This window comes from Rhea americana, unplaced genomic scaffold (genome assembly GCF_003343005.1).
Source record: "Rhea americana isolate MKP2758 unplaced genomic scaffold, rheAme1 scaffold_95, whole genome shotgun sequence".
In the NCBI taxonomy this organism is placed as follows: domain Eukaryota; kingdom Metazoa; phylum Chordata; class Aves; order Rheiformes; family Rheidae; genus Rhea; species Rhea americana.
Window position 1 is genome coordinate 3035895 of NW_028187144.1, and position 21567 is coordinate 3057461.

Below are 21567 nucleotides of genomic sequence, written 5' to 3' on the forward strand. Positions count from 1 at the left end.
ATACTACATAACTGTCATCAGGACTGCAAGATTAATGGGACCACGGAAAGAAATTGGCAGAACATGCCTGTCTTTGCAGCCTAATGTAGGAGACATTCTCCTAGGAGCAGGAAGCCTGTGTATTGGGCCCCGCCCTTGATGTTACGGATGCATGCTTGTGTAATCTAATCCCTGCAGCGGAGGTGTCCATCTTGCCATGGGATTGCTTGTGTTCAAAGAAAGCCAGAGTCATCAGTTTATCATTTCTCCTGCCCTTATCTTTCCCCTTTTCTCCACTTTGGACTGTCTCTGGACCCAAACTGCTTTTATTATGTGGCATATACAGCGTTTATGAAGAGTCATTCCAAGCTCAAGTCACAATATCCAACTGTTCCTGAGACTCACCAGAAAACCAAAGCACTTCCATCTGGAGGCTGTGAAAATACTAGATTTTGGGCAAGTCCAGTGAGGCCATACCAGGGACAGGGCAACAGTCTCTTTCCCCCATTTGGTCAAAGTTGCAACTATGGGTGTTCCAAAGTGAAGTAAGACTTTGTCACTGACTTCAGTAAATTGGGGTCCAAAATCTGTTACAGATCCATGGCAAAATTCTTACAAATTGTTTGCCTTGGAACAGGTATAGGTACAATGTAAAATGGTTCATTGCTAGGGGTGGGGAACAGTCTGATAAAAGCCTCTACARGTATCTCTGACAGAAGAACAGGGTGAACATGTAACTTCTTCAGTTTTACATGCAGCTGAATCTGCCTTTCATTTTGATCCAGCTATATACAAATAGATATGAAACAGACTATTCAGAGCTGAAAACACTTTAAGAAAGATAGGGTAAAATACACACCAAGTGATCCCATCACTCCTGCAGAGCCACAAGCTGTCCAACAGAACAACACGACCTAAGAGACTTCGTATTTGTTAATTATTTTATCCCATTTCCTGTTCCCCTGTTATAATCTAGATCACTTTCCATAAAGTACTAGAGTCAAGCCTCAGACTGATACATGAAGTTTCTGAGGCAGGATGATGAGCAGGCATGGAAGCAAAAGGGAAGCCTTCCAAATCTAAAAACATTCCTGTAAAGTCGAATGAGCCGAAGTCCTTTGCCATACCGAGGTCCACTGCAGCAGTCACAGACAGTAAAACTACAATGGAAAAAAAAAAAAAACCAAGACAGAAAATTTGCATCATACTTCCAAGACTATATACACAGACACAGCAGTTCAACTTCCTCACTGACAAATGCAAATTAAAAAAATTATCTGGCCTCAAAATGATTGTGGTTCTAGGCTAGAGGAAAAAGCCTGAACTTCCTCAGCTCTATTTCAGCACAGGCCTACTCTATTCCAAAGAAGTAATTACTCTAGCCTGAATGCACAGTCTGCATGGCACAGATGCATCAAAAATACAAAGATGTACTCAACTTTAAGGGTGGGGAGGAGAGAGAAAGAAGAGAGGAATTCTGCAATTTCCAGAAATGGAACTGACATCTTTTTTTTGTCTCATCCATAAGCTTCAGGTTCAGTCTCACTTCTGAACAAACTWGCGTGACACATGGCCAGAACATGAAGCTCCAGCACACATTTTSTCTGCAGGACAGGTGGCAGTCTAAAATTCTAGCAACATTAAATAGAAGACAATATTTACACACAGCACCTGACATATCTCACTTAAATATCAATTTTCACATTCACTCAGACAGATATACACTCAAAATCTGAACTGAATGTGACTGCATGGATAAACTGAACATTATGTAACAGCATACCACTGATCAACATTAATTTAATGTGAAACAGYGAAGTATGAAGTAGTGTGGTAACAATACTTGTAGAATCACTGAAGAGCCGCAAATTATGCATATTTCTTGCACACAACACTCCTGTGTGAGCCAAAGGATCAAGACATACTCTATATTACTTACTCGTCCAGTATTTTTTTAATATCTTCTGAGATGTCTGTATATTTTTCCCTTAGATTATTTCTGGAGAAGCAAAGGGCAGCCAGATGAGTGAGCTTCTGAGGTTGGTTCTGATTCTGTTCACTCCATAACAAGGGATGTATGAAGCTATTTTCTATTCTGAGACATTTTAGCGGAAGATTCAAAACCCCACATGGCAAAGCAGAGAGTTGGTTCCCTTCAATGTTCAAGAATTCGAGCTGCCTGTAATTTTAAGGACCACTAGACATTTACAAACTGTTCAGACCATATCCTACCTTAACTATGACTATAATTTCCTAATTCCCATTTGATGAACCACTAAACCAAGACAGCACATATTTTAAAGAGCTATGTGTTTCTTACAGTGCATTTTAAGCACTGGATGCAACTATATATATAGTATTTTCCAATTATTATTTAAATATCTGAGTTATCTTTAAAGACAGGGCTGGGTGTTTCTAAATGTGTTAGACGTACATAGAGAACATCAACATTAAGGGCAACAAAAAACAACCGTCTCATGTACAAATAATTCCTTTTGTACAGTTTCTACTTGGTGTTTCCTGTAGAGTTAGTTTTTAATTCTTACCAACATTTCACACTTCTTGAAAAGAGCCATGAATGGTTTGGAGGTATACTTTCTCTTTGTTCATCATACAAATCAAGTATATGTGCAAATAGATGGTCCAAATGAAAGGATGATCACATTTTGCATGGAAATATTTGACTTACAGCTATCGTCAAGATACTTATGAATATTGGCTGGTTCTACCCATAGCTATTTCTGGTATGCAATTGTCATTAATGTTTCTGTTTACATGAGCCTCCCCCCACACAGGACAGGATTAGGAAGGGAGAGGTGAGGGTGCCATGAATCTTTCCCATGTATCCATCGGTATAATTAGGATCAAAATATGGTCTACGGGATTATGATGTAGAGACCTGTTTTCACTTTATGTTGCTTATATACCTGAGATTCTTGATGTCACTGTGGATAAAGCTAATATCATTATAAGCGATGTCTAGATGCTGGAGATTGTCTAGTAAGAACAACCTACAGCAAAATAAAACAGAATCATAAGTTAGAAACACAGATGACAGAGAATCATAGAATAACTTAGGTTGTACAGGACTTCTGGAGGTCATCTAGTCCAGTTGGGCAGCTCAAACTATTATGTACTAAGTGTGATACAGTGCATAATGAAATGAAACGAAAATGCACTATGGCTTAGAATCTTTTTAGCATCCGTAACAGTGATTCAGCTCTTTTATGAAATGACCTCTGGAAGTATCTGTTTCTCCCCATTCCATGTGAATGCTGAGCATTGTGCCTCAATTAAGTACCTAAAATGAGGGGCATGAAGCTATGTCTTAGCATCCTGAAATACTCTAGGAATGGACTTCTGCTTCTGTGCTCCAGCACCTCAGCAGGAGAGTTATATTTTAATGTATTATCTAATTTTTAAAATGTTGCTTATTTTTACTGCCAAACAGAGGCAGCCAAGGACAGGAACAGACTGTAGAGCCAAGAATGGAAGCCATCAGACCATTCTTCCTCAAATTGTTTTTAGCTAAAATGTCTATTTACTGAAAATAAGCTACGGCTAACCAATATATATGTAGTGAAGATTCAGTATGGTGTGGTATTTTAGCAAGTATTACAATTAARTTTTTCAGTACTTCTGCCTTCTACTACTACTAGAAAGTCTTTTTGTTTTGGTTCATGGCATGGCTAGAATGGAAAAGGGTGAATGATTATAATGTATGTCAGGATAAAAATCCTCATTTATGCTTAGAAATGTTACAGTCTCCTCAAGCAGTAAAACGTATCTTACCCAGCTGGAAGTTCTGATAACAAATTGAAGGAAATGACAAATTTCTTCAGTGACTTCAGTCTGTAAATGTCATTAGGGATCTCTCTGATAGGGTTGTTTCGGAGCACCAGGACTTCTAAGGTTTTAATATTGAGCACCTGAGGAAGGAAAGGAACAGGCAATGGAAATAGCAACAGCTTTTCATCATAAAGCATGTAAAGAGTTCTGTTGCGGGTATTCTGCATTTCTAGTATTAGTAAGCTACGCTGGAAGAACTGGAAAATAAATATTTTAAGATTATCTATTGTAAATACTGGAAATGCAGATTATTGCTAATTATTGTAAACAGTATTGCAGTTATCTCTGAGATATAGTTAACAGTCACTTGTATCACTTACAACATTGTGAGTGAGAATTGCAAGCAGGTCTGCTAGTGCTCCTGGATATTAAGACCATCCAGCATTTCCCTTTGTAAGTTTTGTTTTTGCTCCTGATGTTGCATCCTAACTTTAACTTTTTGAGTTGAAATTCTCCATTCCTATAATGTCTGGCTCAAWAATGTTTTACTGTATGAAAATAAATCATAGAAAAATATTCTGTTTTCTTTGCCCTAAGAAAAGATTCCAAAACCAGTACGATAAATCCTCCTGCTTTTGAAAGGGCGCGTGCAATGCTTTTCAAACCACGGATCAAAATCACAAAAGGAGTAGAGAAAGATTTTGAAAGAGAGACTATTAACTGCTAGAAAAAGCTTAAGTGCTTATATTTAAGTTACTCATTCCACTTTTTAAGCTCCTATGTGGTTGGCTGCATAAAGATGGTAAGTCAGAAGTGGGGGGGAGAGGAAATCACATTTCTGAGAAGTTTGAGAAGCACTATTTTAACTTTTTAGCTCCAGAGTTTTGTGCTCTTGAAAAGACATCTGAAGGTCTAAGCTGGYGCTGCTCTGAAAGGGGTGTTGGATTAACAATCTCCAGAATTCCCTTTCAGCCTACATCATTCTACTACTGTAAGCTGTCAGAGGACGGCCTTTGCCTAGGCAGACCCAGCCCTCGGCCTGAACAGGAGAGATCATGTAACCATGCAGTTACCATTGTATCAGCTGGCATGGGGGCATTTGTATTACCTCCAGAAAAATTCATTAAAAAAAAAAATGTCCACTGTCCCTTAAGATTAATGCATCTGCCAGCATCCTCAGGAAAATCAGCCTCAATCTGCCCAAGCTGCAAGTGTTTGAAAACAATAAGGTCTGTCATTAAAACTTTTCTAAAATTTGATAGATACTCATTCCTAGTGATTCTGTCCACATTAAGCCTGCTCCAATATGKTTTTTTTTCCAGAAACTGCAGGTCTTCAGCTGCTGTTGATCATGTCACTTTCAGATCTGAACATCTTAGGTGAGTTGGGCAGACTGAAACCACCATCCTAGGGGGAGGAGGCGGATAAGGGAATGCCCTTGGGAGCAGGGCCTTCTCCGAGCTCAAGGATGGGAACCTGGGAGGGCAGAAAAGAAGACTTCCATGATTTTTACTAAACCCCAGAAAACCAACAAACCAAAAGGATAAAGAAGTTGAATACTGTAAACTGTTTTTTCTTCCTTTTGTTTTAAATACCTGTGCTGTGACAGTTGCATCACTGATTAAACCATGACTCTTTGAAAGTTACGTTTTGTACCTGAACTGCACAATATCAGCTTCACATCATTTTTAGTGAAGTCATGGAAAATAAGCAGCAAGTACTCACCTCCATAGGAAAGAAGAATAAATTATTGAATGACAAATTAAGGTTGATCAAAGTATCCATTAAAGGGGTCAGGTTTGGAAGGCGAAATAGAAAGTAGCCCTAAAAGATACATAAAAAACAGGTCAGCTGCATAAAAAACACTGTCTTTTCATTTAAATGCACAAAAGTAACATTCTTCAGAACAGCTCTTCAGAACTCACAGATCTATCATTAAACAAAGCCAGAAATACCATAACTTGATGCACCTGTGAACAGAGTAAGATTAAGCAGTGTCAAAGACATGCCTGAAGCATGTCTTCATTAGCAACTCAATGCCCAGTCCACCTTGCCCTTAYCAAATCCTTCACTGTTCATATACCTTTCCATCAAATCCAAATAACTGGTTCTCTTTTTCCAGGGTGGACCTTCTGTTTACATCTGGTAAATGCATCTACTCAGTGAGTAATACCTGGCCACAGCTAACATGGTACAGAGTGGCATCTTCGCACACTGCCTGGACTTACCTGCTTGAAAGAAGACTGCATATATACTGCATAGCCTTTGGCCATGGTTCTCTCCGCTGCTATAATGCAAAATTATTATTCTGCAAGTGTTATTTTTTCAGATCAGAGAGTCTGTAATAATGTGAGGACACTTCTCAAAGCTTGCCAGATTGCTTTGTCTATGGTGCAATGGCATATAGGAGGACAGAGGATGACAAGCCCTGAAGCAGCCAGTGAGTACGGAAAAGGGAGCCAAAGCAGATGTAGTCTTGTCTATGCTGCTTACTAGGTTGGGCCTCTGCAGTGAACCAGGCCCAGTACTATATTCAGATTTTGTTGCAGAGGGAATAATTTTCTAACACCAAGAAAAACTGGAAGTGAATGAATATTTATGCAATGCAGATGATCAAGGAACCAACACATTTAGAGAGGACAGGAACATGAACACATTGATGCAGTGAATCTATGCCTACAATCCCCAAGAGCACCAAGGTTTTCTCTCTCAGTAGTGCCCCTGGGTTCAGGCTGCTTTCTTAACTGTGTGATGAAGTAAGTGGTGCAGTTCTGTGGCTGCCTTTAAGCCCTGTGATTTTGGGCTCCCTTCTCTTCTTACCTCATCCTTCAACTTTGTTCAGACTGTACTAAGCTTTCCTCTCTGACCTTCCTAAGGTGTACAGCCTCTCAAGTGATTCCAAACTCTGGAACGCACTCATCCTAYAGAGAGCTGCAATCCAAAACAGCTCCAGAGCCCAGGTAGTGAATTTTTTTGTTTGTTTTATTGTTCTTTTATTAAACTCTTTGTTCCATTTCAAACCTAGGAAATTCTATACAAAAAACTCTACCAAGAGATCTCTACTTCTGCATTATTATGACTCCTTTCAGGAAAGCATAATGCTATTACTACACATACAGCCTTAAACTACATGGATTGTGGTTTATATTWCAGAGCCAAATACAGTCTCAATACAATATAATATATATAAATATAGCATCTATTTCCTCATAAGCTAAACTTAATCATTTTCATGATAGATATATAGTAAAGCATATCTATATAACATATATTACATATTAAATTCCCTGTAGTCATACCAAATTAAAGCTAAGAGTTACAATACAATATAAAAGTTACAATAACCTGTTACACAAATATCAATAATGAAGATTATTATAATGAAATTAGACTTAAATATTGCAGTATAATGTAATACTTCCATAGAACCCTGGAGTTTTTATTTTGAGAGAAAAAAATGYTCCATCTGAAGATTTCCCAGGGTAGTAGTAGATGACTGAAACTAGATTAAAACAAAATTTTCAATGCTTCATTATAAAACCCACAAAATCAATTCTTTTCCTGGAAAAAAAGATCGTTTTTTTTTGTAAAAAAGACCAGGTCTGGTCCTGGCCTTGGTCCCAGTACTAAGCAGGAGGGCTAGCAGTCAGTGGACCTGGAGAAGAAGGGCATCTCTGTCTTTTTTCCCTTCACCAGAGAGTACACTGGAGGCAGCAGCTCCTGGGCTCTAGGTGTAAGGGGAATAATGTGTGGCTCTTCAGCCACATTCCCTAGTCTGACAGATATTCCTTGACTCATCCAAGGAAAATATGGTGGACTGGATGTTTTGGTTCCTAGTCTGTTTCTAGTCTGACGATGAAATCACAAAAGCTTAAAAACACGGCAAATTTGGGGTGGTATTTCTCTAACAACAACAGACTGTGATCATAAACTACTTAGTTAAAGAATTGCTTTGGCTAGAGCTTGTAATTACATCTTCAAGCACAGAAGTGTGACTTACTGTTGTGCTGCATGAAAATCTGTTTTAAAGTCTAACACATTTCTGAGATGCTGAAAAATAATTCCTGTTCACAAAAGACAGTAAGGTTAATAAGATACAGGATTGTTTTAGATTGTGCAAATTGAAATATCTGGACAACTTAGGAACATTGTGTATTACGATTTGTATGTTATGATTTAAGCTTTTTATGAATTTACCTTTCTGTTTTAATAAATAAGTCAACATTTCAAAGGAGAGGTGCCTTAAAGAAATAGAAGATGTGTTTTGAAAAATTTTATAAATAAAGATATTTTAAAAGACAATTGAAATTGTTAATAAATTTTGAAATCYGATTTCATTGAAAAATTTTGGATTGTTTTGAATGGCAGCCTACAAGTAGATGGGACACCAGAAGGTATACTCCGAAATGAGGCTTCTCGCCTATTTTCATTTTGCCATTACAGTTCTGCACAGCTCTGAGTATTGATCCTGCAATTCTTTCACACAGATTTTCACCACCATACAGCAGACTAGCACATAGCTGACTCAGATTTCTAGAATTTCTGGACACAGTGAGTTTCCAGGAACGGTCAACCTCAGCAAAGCRTCAAGTGTCTCAATTCTTCTAGAGATAAAAAGAATGCCATATGACAAATCTTCATTGCTATTATTGGAGGCCTCAGCAAAGTTGCAGAGATCATTCCATTAGATGCTCAAAATATAAGTCATGTCAATACTRTATAATAAAGTGTCTCAGAAAGCAATGAGGAAATTCTAAAAATAATTGAAGTCAGCKTCCTCCAGAAAAGGAACAACACCAGTACAGTGTTGTGCATGGGCTGAGAGCATGGCTTATTAGCTTGTGTGTACAGAGCTGGCTATCCTGCAACCCCAGTCTGTCTGCATGTAGCTGCATCCTGCTGTGTGGATGCATCAGCACACTGAAGGATAGCCTGGAGCTCTCTGCAACATGCATCAGGTGAATAGGCCCTCACAAGGTAGCACCTGTGCTGTGGTATATATGTTCTTCTCAGTAACTTGAAATAATTTAAGTAGCTAGCCCCCCTCCAAAAAGAATGGATGCAGCGCAGCAAGGAAAATTGGTCATCAGTGTGGACCTTGAATCAAGAACTCTTTAATATGTGGCAAGACCTGACTGTCTACAAGACTACCCTTTCCCCAGTGAGACCTCTCAAAAAATCAGAAAAATAACAGTAGTGAGAGCAAACAGTTCTCTGAATAAGCACTAGGTAAAGCATATATAAGTAGAATAAAACAGAAGGAAGGGTCATTTGAAGATCTYAGCTCTCAGATGGTAAAGTGAAGAGTAGCTCCATTGACTTTGGTGTTCCAAAGATGATTTACACTGCTGAGGAGCTTATATACTGTACATTTTTCAGTAAAGAGAAAAAAAAGCTCTATAAATACTCTTCTCTGTAGCGACATAAGGGCATCATTGGCAAGAAAGTGAAAAATCAATAATTGTTTTTTATAGTACTCAGAAAGAGAACTCCAAGCACTGTTTGCTTATGATGTCGGTTCTGGTATTTCCATCTCTGTCATTGCCAGTTTCCATTTTGGCRATGCTTTTGCAGAAACGGATAATAAAGCCGCATAATCTGTTTGATTTGATAATGAAACTTCTTACACATATGGTACCAAAGAATCTCAACAATAAATAGGAATCAGATGCACAAAATTTGTACCATATTGCTCCTTGTAAACAACATGGTCTACTTCTTAGCATATCTTACCAACACAGTCATATCACAGCACAACATTTTCAAATACAGAGAAATTCACTGTGGCTATTGACATTTCAAAAGTTTTCTAGATGATAGAACAAGAAAGAAAACCAGTAAATCAGTTCTTTCAAGATCACATTAAAAGGGATTAAATACTTAATTTACACAGAGGATTTGCTTAAGACAGAGGTATATTTAAAACTGAATGTATATAGATGCATAATTTATATCATACATATATAATATATATATATGTATATGCAAATAAATAAGAGTTCATATTTTAAGAACTAGCTAGTCTTGMTCTCAGAAACAAACCAAGTAGAATTATTCCCCAAATCCCCGATTAAGTTATTCCTGATCCACCCTCTGACTGGATACATTTATTTTGAGATACTAATGTCCACACCATATCCACTCTCTGCTTCCAAGGAGGATTTTGCTTATTCAGATTGCAACTCCTACTGCAATGAAAGCCTACAGCAGACAGTGGGGTGATGGCTACAAACCATTTATATAAAGGTGGCTTAGAAAACCATTTTTTTAATGCTAGCTGGTTGGGGTTTGTGTGCCCCAGGAGGGCAGACATGTAAGCTCAAGCAGAGTCCCACATGGGAGCTTCCATTTGGCCGAAGCCTTCTGAGGCTCCTTYAGTTAGCAGACTACAACTACTGGCCTAGATCCACCAAGGGACAAAGTTTAGACTAGCAGGTAGATCCCTGAAACCCAAACTTTTAAATCTTACTTCTTACGAAAAGCAAGAGGCACCTTTTCCCACTTTCCGAATCTCACCAAACCTATGTGTGGTACTGATGTAATTTAGGTTGAATTACAAACACATTGGCAGGAGGAACACTGCTGAGCAAGTGCCATAAAAATTACGGAGGATGTATCAGAAAGAAAATGAGATCGCAAAAGTACAGAGGAAATAGTGAAAGAAAGCAAGAAGAAAGGAAAGGAAGGAAAAAACAAACAATGGAGAAGTTAAGGCAACAAAACTGCAGAAGCATGTAAAATAGCTATTGCTACAGCAACTCGAATGTTCAAAAKAAATTTTAAATCATTCTAAGCACTCCTTTTTTAATGCAACTGTATAGTAAGTATTTTAGACCATGTTTATGTGGATGMGGTTACAAAGCCAAAAGATATTTTGAATGAAAGCTGGTACTGACTATTAAACACAGCAATATGATCAATGCATTTTTAAAGGACATACCTGAAGGTTAAGAGCAAGCTTCTGATACAATAGGCAACGCAATACTTCTAGTTGGGACCTGGACATCAATTCTGCCTCTTCATCCTGCTTGCTTACTGGAAACTGGAAACTAGTTTTCCAAACATCCTCCATASTATTGCCATCAGGGACATCATAAGACTCTATTATTAATAAAGAAGRGATTTCAGGCATTACAGAATTTCTTAAGGAAAAGTAATAAACACCAAATGAAAGACGTTTTGCATATATCCTAAATCTAATCCTTTCGCTCCTCTGTTACCATACTCGGACAAAACTCTCACATACTAATCAATTAACTCCTSAATATCTGAATTAAGATTGCAGGTTCTCTATAAACATCTTTTTTGAGATAAAAATAAGACTTCATGTATAGAAAAAAGGGGGCATGGGAGCAGAGTTGGACTATGGCCAACAGTAATGGTAGTAGTTTGCCTTCCTCCATAGTTACCATTTGCAGATTGCAGAGTCTCCATTGTGCTGCAGTGCTCTCAACCCCAAAGGGTTCAGCAATGGCATTCTTCTCCTGAGTGCTTCAGGTCATGGACGTTCAACCTCACTGTCACTTCAAAGAAATGCTAAGTCAAGACTGCAGATTATTTGTTATTTTATAATTATATATTTACACTATTCTGCTAATGCAACAGCATGTAGCGGCTATAGTCCGTACATCTACAGGCAGCATGCTGCATTTCTGAGAACCTGATTTCCCATAGTGTCATTTCATGACTCTTGGCCCATGCTGTACACCCAGAAGTGATATAAACCTCTTGTTCCTACCTGTAAAGGGTCCTTCTTCTCTTTCAGATTCAGCCAGTGTTAGATAGTGCATAGTATCCGTTTTTTCTTTGTTTTCTTCTGGTGGATCACATTTGCTTATTTTCTCTTCCAAGGCCATTTCTAAAGAGAAGTGTAAGATAATAGTGGAATACATTCTGCACACACAAGAAATAATAGATAAYTTTATAGATATGGCTCAGAATCTTATCGTACAAAGGCCCAATATATATTATTCAACCACAGCAAGAAAGACCTTAAATTAACAGCTTAATTTTAAAACTCTGCTTCTACAGCTTCAAAAAAGACATAGAATAATTGAATAATTCAGACTGGAAAGGATCTATGGGARACCACCTAGTCCAACGCCCTGCTCAAGGCAGTTGTAGATCAAGTTGCTCAGAGTCTTGTCGTGTTGAGCTCTGTATAACTCTAAGGATGGAAAATCCTATAATCTCTCTGTGCAGCCTGTGCCAGTGCTTGACCAACCTCACGGTGAAAGGGTTTTTCTTTCTATCTAATCAGAATTTCCCATGTTCCAACTTGTGTCTGTTGCTGCTGGTCTTACCACTGTGCATCTCTGAGAAGAGCATGGCTCTAGTTGAAGACAGCAGTAGGATCTCCCATTAACCATCTCTTCTTAAGGGTGAACAATCCCAGCTCTCTTGGTCTTTCCTTGTATGTTGTGGTCCCTTGACAATCTGGGCCTCAAACTGGACATACTATCCCAGGAATAGTCTTGCAAGTGCCAAATACCAGATAATAATCACTTCCCTTGACCTGCTGGCYGTACTCTTGCTTATACAGCCCAGTATGGGRCTAGCCTTCTTTGCTGCAAGGGCACACTGCTGCTCATGTTCAAACTGTCAACTTCCCAGGACCCCCAGATCCTTTTCTGCAAAGCTGCTTTCCAGAGAGTTGGACCACTACTTATATTGGTGCATGAGATTATTCTCTCCCAAGATATCCAGGATATCTAGGCCTAACATTTTGTAGTTTATCATGAAGAGGTTTATCCTATCCACAATGCAGATATGAAATCATTTCACAAAAAAAGCATTCTTGTCTTGAAAATTTGAGCTTAAATAATAATATGCTTGTCCAGTACCTGGAGGTGAACCAATATATTACTTAACAGCTTACTTCAACTTATTGGTTCCCTTAGTCAACCTCAAACACCTCCTTTCTCTCTGCCATAATCATCTTACATCCACCTGCAGTGTGAGCAACCACTATAGAGCTACAGCACTGGCCACATTGAACAGCTATGAGTTTCTGCGCTGAGAACAGAACTGCTATGATTTGCTGCTTTTTACACATTTCTGCAGTTGATCACGGGTATGTAACACAGAGCGTCAGCCATGAAATGACAATGTAAAATTATGTTTTACTGTAAATGGCCAAAAAGTAGCTATCTATTTTGTGCTTGATTCATTCCACCCATCTTGGAACACACCCAAGATGTCTACCTTGAGGTAGGAAAAATTGCCCTCTGGAACCTTCTGTCCTCTTCACAGGTTAGAGAAGAGACATTCATTACTAGTTGTGATCAAATGATTAAGGAGATGAAATTAGGTGAGATGAATTTCCTCTTTGAGGTTCTAGTCAGATTTGATGGAGTCTGCCTCACTGTCACTGAAGGCACCAGTGGTTTGCTAACTTCACAGAGTTTTTTCAAACCAATTTTGGGCAACACCCAAAGATAGGAAGAAGAAGGGATGTACCTGCCTGAAAAATATAAGGAGAAGGGGACACTGCTACTCCCAACTCTGAAGAACTCCCTGAAGGGGACAGGAGAGCCTGAGACATGGCCTCAGGAAACACTATGGATCTATTACAGTTTTCCTCTTTCAATGCTACTGAAAAGAAACACATCAAAATATCCTTCTAACAGAATACCTTTTCAGCGGGATGAAACTTCCACATGTTTTCATCCCCTTCCTCCAAATCACTTTTCCAGTCCTTAATGACAGAGCAGCTGTATTTCTATCCATGCAAAGGGTTTGGATGGGTGGTGTAGTCAAATTACACAGTCTGCAGAAAAGCCTGTAGCAATCTTAAAATGCTGCTTTTAGACTTTCACAGCAAAATGGAGTTCCTCCCTGTGGAGTGGCTATCCTCTCAAAGCTGTTTCCATGCAGCCCACACTACTAGGAAAGAGAACTACCACAGAATCACGTTCTGTGCAAAAGTGATGGAGAAAGCACACACAATACCAAAATGTGACATAGTTGAGACTGCACATTTTCACTTTTCACATCACTACCACACTTCAAAGTCCCATTTCCACCATACAAATGATTTCTAGTGGAGGTACAGAAATAACTGTATGCCTGATTCCAGATTAGCCCTACAGAGGCATGAGGCAAACACTTTTTGCCATGAGTTACAGAGTTAACTGCCAGCCAGTAATGGAGAACTGATACCTAAGTATTCTACATTCAAGACCTGGCTCTCAGAGAGGAAAGGGATTGAATTCATCCTAGGCAATCACAAAATAGGAGATTTTGGGAGCACTTCCATGCCCCTAAATCCAGGTGTGCAATGCAGCTTCATTCTTAATGCATTTCAGCATAGGACCCACAGAAACCCTTTCTCTACTACTGCTGCACTGTTTCTACTGGAAAGAAACCTGGCTGCAGAAGCACTGACAAAGGTGGGTTGTGCTACAAGTAGTCCTCTGGGAAGGCAGGACTCTGGAGGTTCTCTGTGGAGTTCATCCTTCTCCCTCCAGCTGAGGCACAGCCTCTAGGGTTGTGATTTCACACTACAAAATGATCAGGAGCAATATCAGCTTACAGAATTCCCAATTGTTTTTTCCTCCTACTGCATTATTCTTCCCTCCCAGGTTGTGTCAGCACAACTGTTTGTGGAGTATCATTGATTCCTGTAGACTAGGACACTGGTCTGCCCTGAGGAAAATTCTGTAAAAACATTTTTTTAAGCTGGATATATGTCTTGATCTGATTTGCAGCATGGCCACACAAATACTGTTTTCAGAAGGACTAAAGAGGAAGATGGTGTATGGTTGTGAAGGGGAAAGAGTAAGATCCCAGTATTATTTTTAAACCTGCATAACATGAGAAGCAACATAAGGCAAGGCATCAGACACACTTGATGTGCTGCATGTTTGAAGCCTGGGCTTACAGAGACTTGATATAAGCTAATTCTCTCTGAACGTATGTTTTTATCAAACATGACAAAAAATCAAGTATCTCAAGCTTATATTCTCTGGATAAGTTTTTGCCATTTCATTTAGACTTTTACTAAACAGTAGTTCCTATCAAAACCGAGGATAGAACACAGTCCTCATTACCTAGCTGCTGGGTCACATTTCTACCAACATACCAACTATACCTAAGTGGAAAAATAAAAGAGGAAAATATGATTCTGTATTATCTGTTTGCCTGAGAGCTTTTGAATATGACTGCAKGGCATTTGTCTAGATTATCATCACAAGACATCTGCTCAGTACTTCAACCTTGAAAGAGAAAAAAAATATTGGCCTTGGACCCATAAAGCATTAGCTTAATGGGAGTAGCCTGTAGAATCACCTATCTGAATAAGTATGAGCGACGTAAAATCCTAGATTTTGTAAGATGTAAAGTAGTAACAGAGATCTGAAAAAAAGATCAATATAATCACATTTTTACCTCATTTTGGACTCAATTAATTGGCTATATATATGTATGTACATATATACACGGAGACTGGACCAAAGACCGCTAAAGGTATTAGGTGCTTTCCTAAATCCTGGTGACTGACTGGGCTACAATTTTCAGTCTCATGGTATGGGACTTCTAGCATTTCCCTTGTATACCAACAGTTACAGATAAGTTATCCACATTTAAATTATAACTTGTTGCCATCTTATAACTCAAAAAAAAGCGTGTTATTACTAGCTATAATTTTATAATACTAGCTGTATTTTTCAAGTAATGAGGACAAATTCTAACACCTATACAAACAAAAGCACAAGAGTGTTTTCCCCCTGCAAGGCATGTTCAGGAAAGACTTTCAGTAAGAGAATGTACCAAAACCCCCTCAACCCTCGTATACTTAATATTAATTACCTAGGATCTTCTGTTGCTCAGACTTTCTTGTTGAAACTAGTGGTAAGTCAGTATTGGACAATACCACTCCATTAACTTCAGTCTGTGAGCTCCTCTTTTCAGTCATTAATCGCCTGCTGAGTACTTCACAGTTATAGTGGGAAACAACTGGCTTTTTGAGTGTCGTCTTCAATGGCAGAGGGTGAGAAGATGAAATGGCAGCAAGACTTTCCAATGTAAATATAGGAGGAGAGAAATGGGTAGGACAAGTCCTCTGTAATTCTGGTTGCTTCATATGAAAGAATCTACAATTTTTGCGAAATGGGAAGCTATCAGGCCCACTAGGATTTTTAGTAATAACAACATCTCTCGTAGGAGTACGGACAGAAAAGCTGTTTTGCGCATTGCTTTGAATTGGCATCTGGCCGCTTGAATGGGCAGGAATAATTTCATATTGGTCAAATTCACTTGCAGGAATGCCTGAGAAAGACCAACATTCAGAATCATTGTTGTTATGGTCCAGACATGAAAAATATCTACAATCTTTCTGCTCCACTTTCTGTATTGAGAAAATTTGCACCGGACTGTAAGAAACCTGATCATTGCTGAGGAAAGCACCTGTCTGCTTGTCTTGACCCTGAGAACTGAAATAGCTGCTAGGAACTGTTTCTCCATTTTCATCATTGGTACTCTTTATCGCTTTATTTTGGTACCGTCCAAGAATTTTGCCTGGTGAAGACAAGTGAAAAAAAAAACTTTTATGAGGCGCACTGACATCTTTTTTGAGGAAAAGTTTATGTGACAAATTCCCCATGCCCTATACAGATTTTCCCTGTTCAGAGAAAATGCACAATTAGGACTTTGCACCCCAGCACTGTCTTACTTCAAAATACATTCTTTTTTTTTTTTCCAACATGAATGGAATTTACCTAAACACTCTATCGAATGATGTGTAATATGAAGTAGCAGAGTTAGATACCAACATGGATGGAAAGGGCAGGTTTTCAGATGTATGTTTTGAGGTCCTGTTTAGGGATCCTGGGTTGGTTCTGCTAAAAGCTGTATGATAATTCAATGAGATCTCTGACGTGAGAAATAAATGGGACTCCTTCCATGAAAATGTTGCTCTCTATGCTACACAGAGCTCCCTACACTGCCTAAACCCCAGGCTAGCCCTACYGAAAGGGAAAGGGGCAACTATTCAAGAAACTTCCATATCAAAAAAGCACCATGGAGTTGAATTAAGTATGATGATGCAAGTGAGGTTAGCTGTGGTCAGACTTTGAAAGGAACATGAGAATAAACCTCTGGTAATCTCAACAGGGACTGCAGGATTTTTTCCAACCTGTAGGCACCTTTACACGATTTATCAGGAGTGGGTAGATGCACTTCTACCAGTCCGAGGTCTGCATTCATCCTTACACTGTTAGGCACCGAGCTCCTAGGTGCTTGTAATACAAGAGCATATACAATTCCTCACTTAGGAAGCAGGGAGACCTCTCCGAGCATGAACCAGATCTTCAGCAACATTAACAGCTCAGTGGAATTGCTTAACTCTCCTCACCGATCACTGAGAGGCTGAGAAACCCTATTTGCTTAGCTTACCTCAAATCTTCACGCTAGAGTTCGTGGTGGAATGGTGCTGAACSCTAGTGTATCACACCACTGAGGCAGAGGTTCATTTCTTACACTCCATGTAAGAGATGGAGTTTGGTACAAGGGCTATCCTCATGGATCTCATTCTAGGGATCCMCTGGTTTCTTGGCTAGTCCCCAATTTCCAAACAGTATCACACCCAGCAGTCATTTAGTGCTGAACAATTTTATTAATGAAGAAATATTTCCTAAATATACTTCATTCTGCCTGTGCAATTCCACAGGCTTGATGCTCCGTTTCCTTTGCTACTGGGAGAGTAATTTCAGGGACCCTGTTGAGGGAAGAAGTCACCCTCCATAGCTCTCCGCAACAACTCAGCTCTCTAAGAAAGCKGGAACCATTCCCTTATCTCCCTTAGGTTCTTGCCCTTTGCTACCATTACCAAAAGCTTCCAAGGCATCTGCTGGACACAGTCCACCACAACAGCTCTCTGAATTTTCTGCTGCCTTTTCAGTCAACAATTTAATCCTGTTATATCCGCACTTTTTACAATCCCCTGCAGCAGAAAAGACACTTGTTAGGCTACCCCACTGAAAGACCCATTATCTTTTTTTCTTAGCTCAGGGCCCTTGGTCTCAAGACTCAGTCTCACACTTCACGCAGCATAAAACAATTCCATCCACCAAGATGATCAAATTACCATTGCTGAAGAGCTGGTTTCTGATCAATGGTCATGCTGCTGTATAAATATCCATCAGATGTAAAGATTACATTTGGTGACGGGAGAAATGATCCTTGAACAAACGTTATTGCGCAGCTCTTGGATTCTTGTCAGGGGTACTATATAAATCTATAAGCTATAAATAGCATCCATCACTAATCATATGTTCTACTACAAGAAGAGCCATCACAACAGAACTTTGTTTCAGGATAAAAGCTTTATCTGTCACTTTTAAATCACTGAAGCATAGCTCTGGTAGTAAGCCAGAAATATTTAGATCCGTTTGGACAGCGCCAGACTGGAAATGCATTGCACAAAAATAGACAGAAAGTTTTACCAGCCTTTTAAAATAATCTCCAGAAGGACCTAATAATATCAAGGGGTCAATAATTACATCTTTTGACTTTTCAACCTTACTTCTCTAACTGAATTTTCCTTACGATTTAATATCATTATAGATCTGTTATTGTTAATACATTACCATTACCATTGTTTCTTTTAAAACAACACTACATACTTGTAATAAAACAGTCTAAGTGACAGTGCTCTATCAAAGAAACAAAATAATATTGAAAAATGTAAAATTARTTATAGTTTATTCCAAATATCATAAAAATGGTTTTGATTTTTTTTCCTGTTGGTCTGCCTTAACAACTATGTAAAGAATGAGCAGTTTTAGCTGTTTATGTACTCTTACAGAATTACAGAAGCTAGAAGGAAAAGAACAAGGCTTGCTTTGGTCTCTTTTTAGCCCAGTTCGTAGGGACAATATTGCTTTTTCACTGTACTACTTTAATATGCTAACCAGTGAATAAATATTGACAAATTTCTGTATGCTATGGTCCTGCAGTGGATCTTGCAGCCTCACAGTTTTAACCGAAGTCAGTGAACACACATCAGAGTCCTTCTATATACATTGGGTTTCAGAATTAGCGCCTATTTTCCAGGTTACTTCTTGATCATTTAAATTTAAAATTTTCTGGTTATAGATTGTGTTTATTTAGTCTTATTTTTAAAGATTCGGACTTAAATATTTAATCAATTGCTACTTTATATAAACTGGAAAAAGCTTTTAATTCACATGCACAAAAGATGTCTATTTATTTCTGAACCATATTAGACTGCAAGTTCTTTGTTTTTAATTATAATTCCCTAGTGCCTTCAAAATAAATGTCTATTTATATGGAGTAGTACTTTGTGAAGAGCAGAATCATCCCTAAGAACTCAAATTTTTCATTTTTTCTGAATCAAATTTGTATTTCACTTCCCCTTTGATTTGACCTCATCTGATCTAATTTTGCTTACATCTTCAGTTTTTCATGTTATCTGTTGTATCTTTGGGTGAACTAGAAGGAATGCCTCTGTTGTTCAGTGGCTAGTGTTCGACAGGTAGAAGACCCAAGCTCCAGCACCTGTCCCAATTACTACTCCATTATTTTACATGAACTGGAACAGTCTCCTGGAGAAATACAGGTAAGGTTCACATTCCAGCCTTATTCACACTGCTTTGCAGTAGCAGCTTATGGCACTGGCTGGCAAAGATTATTTATATTAATCATTTGCTGAACAGCCATAGCAATTGCAAACGGACACTTTTACAGCACACTTTGTGCTACGGTGACATGCTTGCGTCAACTCACATTAGTATTACCGCACTGCACATCAATGTGTGAGGCCAGTTCTGGATCCCTCACACTGTGCTACCCAGGAGCTCATCTTAGAATTAGCTGACTGGAGCCAGCATGGGTATCCCTCTGCACTCCACTGATTATTTACAGAGTAACCAAGCACTCCCAATCCATCTTCTGTGTTAATTTTAGAGAATACACAGAATTTTAAACTATGCACTGCAAGGACTGTCTTTGTACAATTTACCTTTGCTGAACTTCTCCCTTTGTGCAGACAGCTTAGATGACAGCTTAGGAGGCAGAGGTCTACGAAGTAGTTTCGGTTGCTCAACCATTTTCTGCTTTGCCTTTGCTTCTTCTGGATAATCGAATATGCTTCAAAAGACCCAAAAAATCTGACAACAAAGMAAAATAAAATAAATCACTCTCTCTGGTTTAATGTTCTGAGCTATAAATGTCTGTTCAGATAAACTGGGTGATTAAAAAAAACATAAACCACTCAAAGTGGCCAAATTGTTCTCTTAGTGACCTATTTGACAGTTTTTCTAATTATCATTAGTGTTTCTGGAAACAAATCAGTGATATTATAAAAAAAAGTGATACAGCTCTTCTGTTAACTTTGTTATGCTTGCATTAAAAATGGTTTTTAGTACTTCTGTCATAAGAATGAAGCAATTGTGGCAAATGAGGAACAGTAAAATAGAGGAACATCCTATGTCTACCGTTCTGAAAGCTCTTGGAAATAGTTTTCTGCTAGATAAACAGATTTAATAAGAACAACAGATAGTACTTTTACCCTAGTTAAAAAAAAAAGAAGCTGACTCTGCATAGTATACTTATGCTTCCTTCTGGCTTCCTATTAGCTTTTGCATGCAATAATTTCAAAAAAAGAACCCTCGGCCTTTGGTTTTGGAAATCCTCTTATCAATAATCAAGTTCAGCACATTTCTGATTCTCAGTAATTTTTAAGATTAAGTATATCCCAAATTGCAGGTTTTGAGGGTTTTATTGGTGTAGGGCTAATAACATCACAACATAGAGCACAGGAACAGGTTGCCCAGAAACGTTGTGGAGTCCCTTGTCTGGAGATATTCAAAACCCACCTGGACACAATCCTATCTAACATGCTCTAGGTGACCCTGCTTGTGCAGGGAGGTTGGACTAGATGATCTCCAGAGGCCCCTTCCAACCTCAATCATTCTGTGATTCTGTGATTCTGTGAAAATACGAAGACTTGGTTCTTAAGTACTTAAAATCAGAAGAAAAGCAAAGACAAACTAAAGACAAAGGAGACCAGACAGAAGCCAGAAGTCTATACAACAGATCACAGGAAGATTTACTAAGATTAAGAAAACTGTTACACAGAGATAGAAGAGGATCTCTCTACACAAAAATATTTTCAGTAAACTAACAAAAGTAGTGCAACTTGAGACTTTAACCTTGTCCACACACAAAGCTGCATTGATTTACATGAAGTGTACCGTTATACAAACTTGTCTAAATTAGCTCAGTTTCTGTAGATAAACCAGCTCTCACGTGGAATACGGAAATTAAAAAATATGTCTATACTGTGTGGAGCCAAGTATGAGCTCCCTGTGTGATACTGTGATGAAGAGAGTGAACACAATCCAAAGGAAGAAGCAAGRGGAGCTTGAAAAGCGAGTCTGGTGTTCAATTTTAGCCATGTTGAGTTTTCACATGATCAAACATCGTAACAAGATGAACTATCACCACACAAGTAACTGGAATTTGGCATGATGCATGACATTAACCAGAAATTCACTGCAATAACATGCAGGCACAGGAGGACTGTAATAATAATAGTAAAAGCTGCAATACTTATTATAAAGCCAAAGAAAATGAATTTCAAGAACAGGTGCACACTATAGCTATGTTTGCACTTCCTGGCAGGACAGTGCATCTTAGCAGTCTAGTCTTTCGCTCTTCAGGATAAACGCTGTGTTGAATGGCACTTGGCACATGAATCATAAGATAATAATTTAGGATAATTCAGGATGGAAGGGATCTCAGGAGGTCTGTAGTCCAACTTCTGCTCATAGGAGGATC

General features: G+C 38.7%; 1 protein-coding gene across 1 annotated transcript; it reads right to left on the reverse strand.

Moving 5' to 3' along the window:
• Positions 1 to 979: 979 nt before the first annotated feature.
• On the reverse strand, positions 980 to 19835 carry LRRC63 (leucine rich repeat containing 63). Its single transcript, XM_085324997.1, has 8 exons — positions 19748 to 19835; positions 15577 to 16284; positions 11507 to 11626; positions 10709 to 10875; positions 5494 to 5592; positions 3772 to 3908; positions 2907 to 2990; positions 980 to 1139 (listed from the first exon to the last, which is right to left on the reverse strand). The coding sequence occupies exons 1-8, from the start codon at positions 19833 to 19835 to the stop codon at positions 980 to 982; spliced, it is 1563 nt and encodes a 520-aa protein (XP_085181123.1).
• Between the last annotated feature and the right edge of the window lie 1732 nt (positions 19836 to 21567).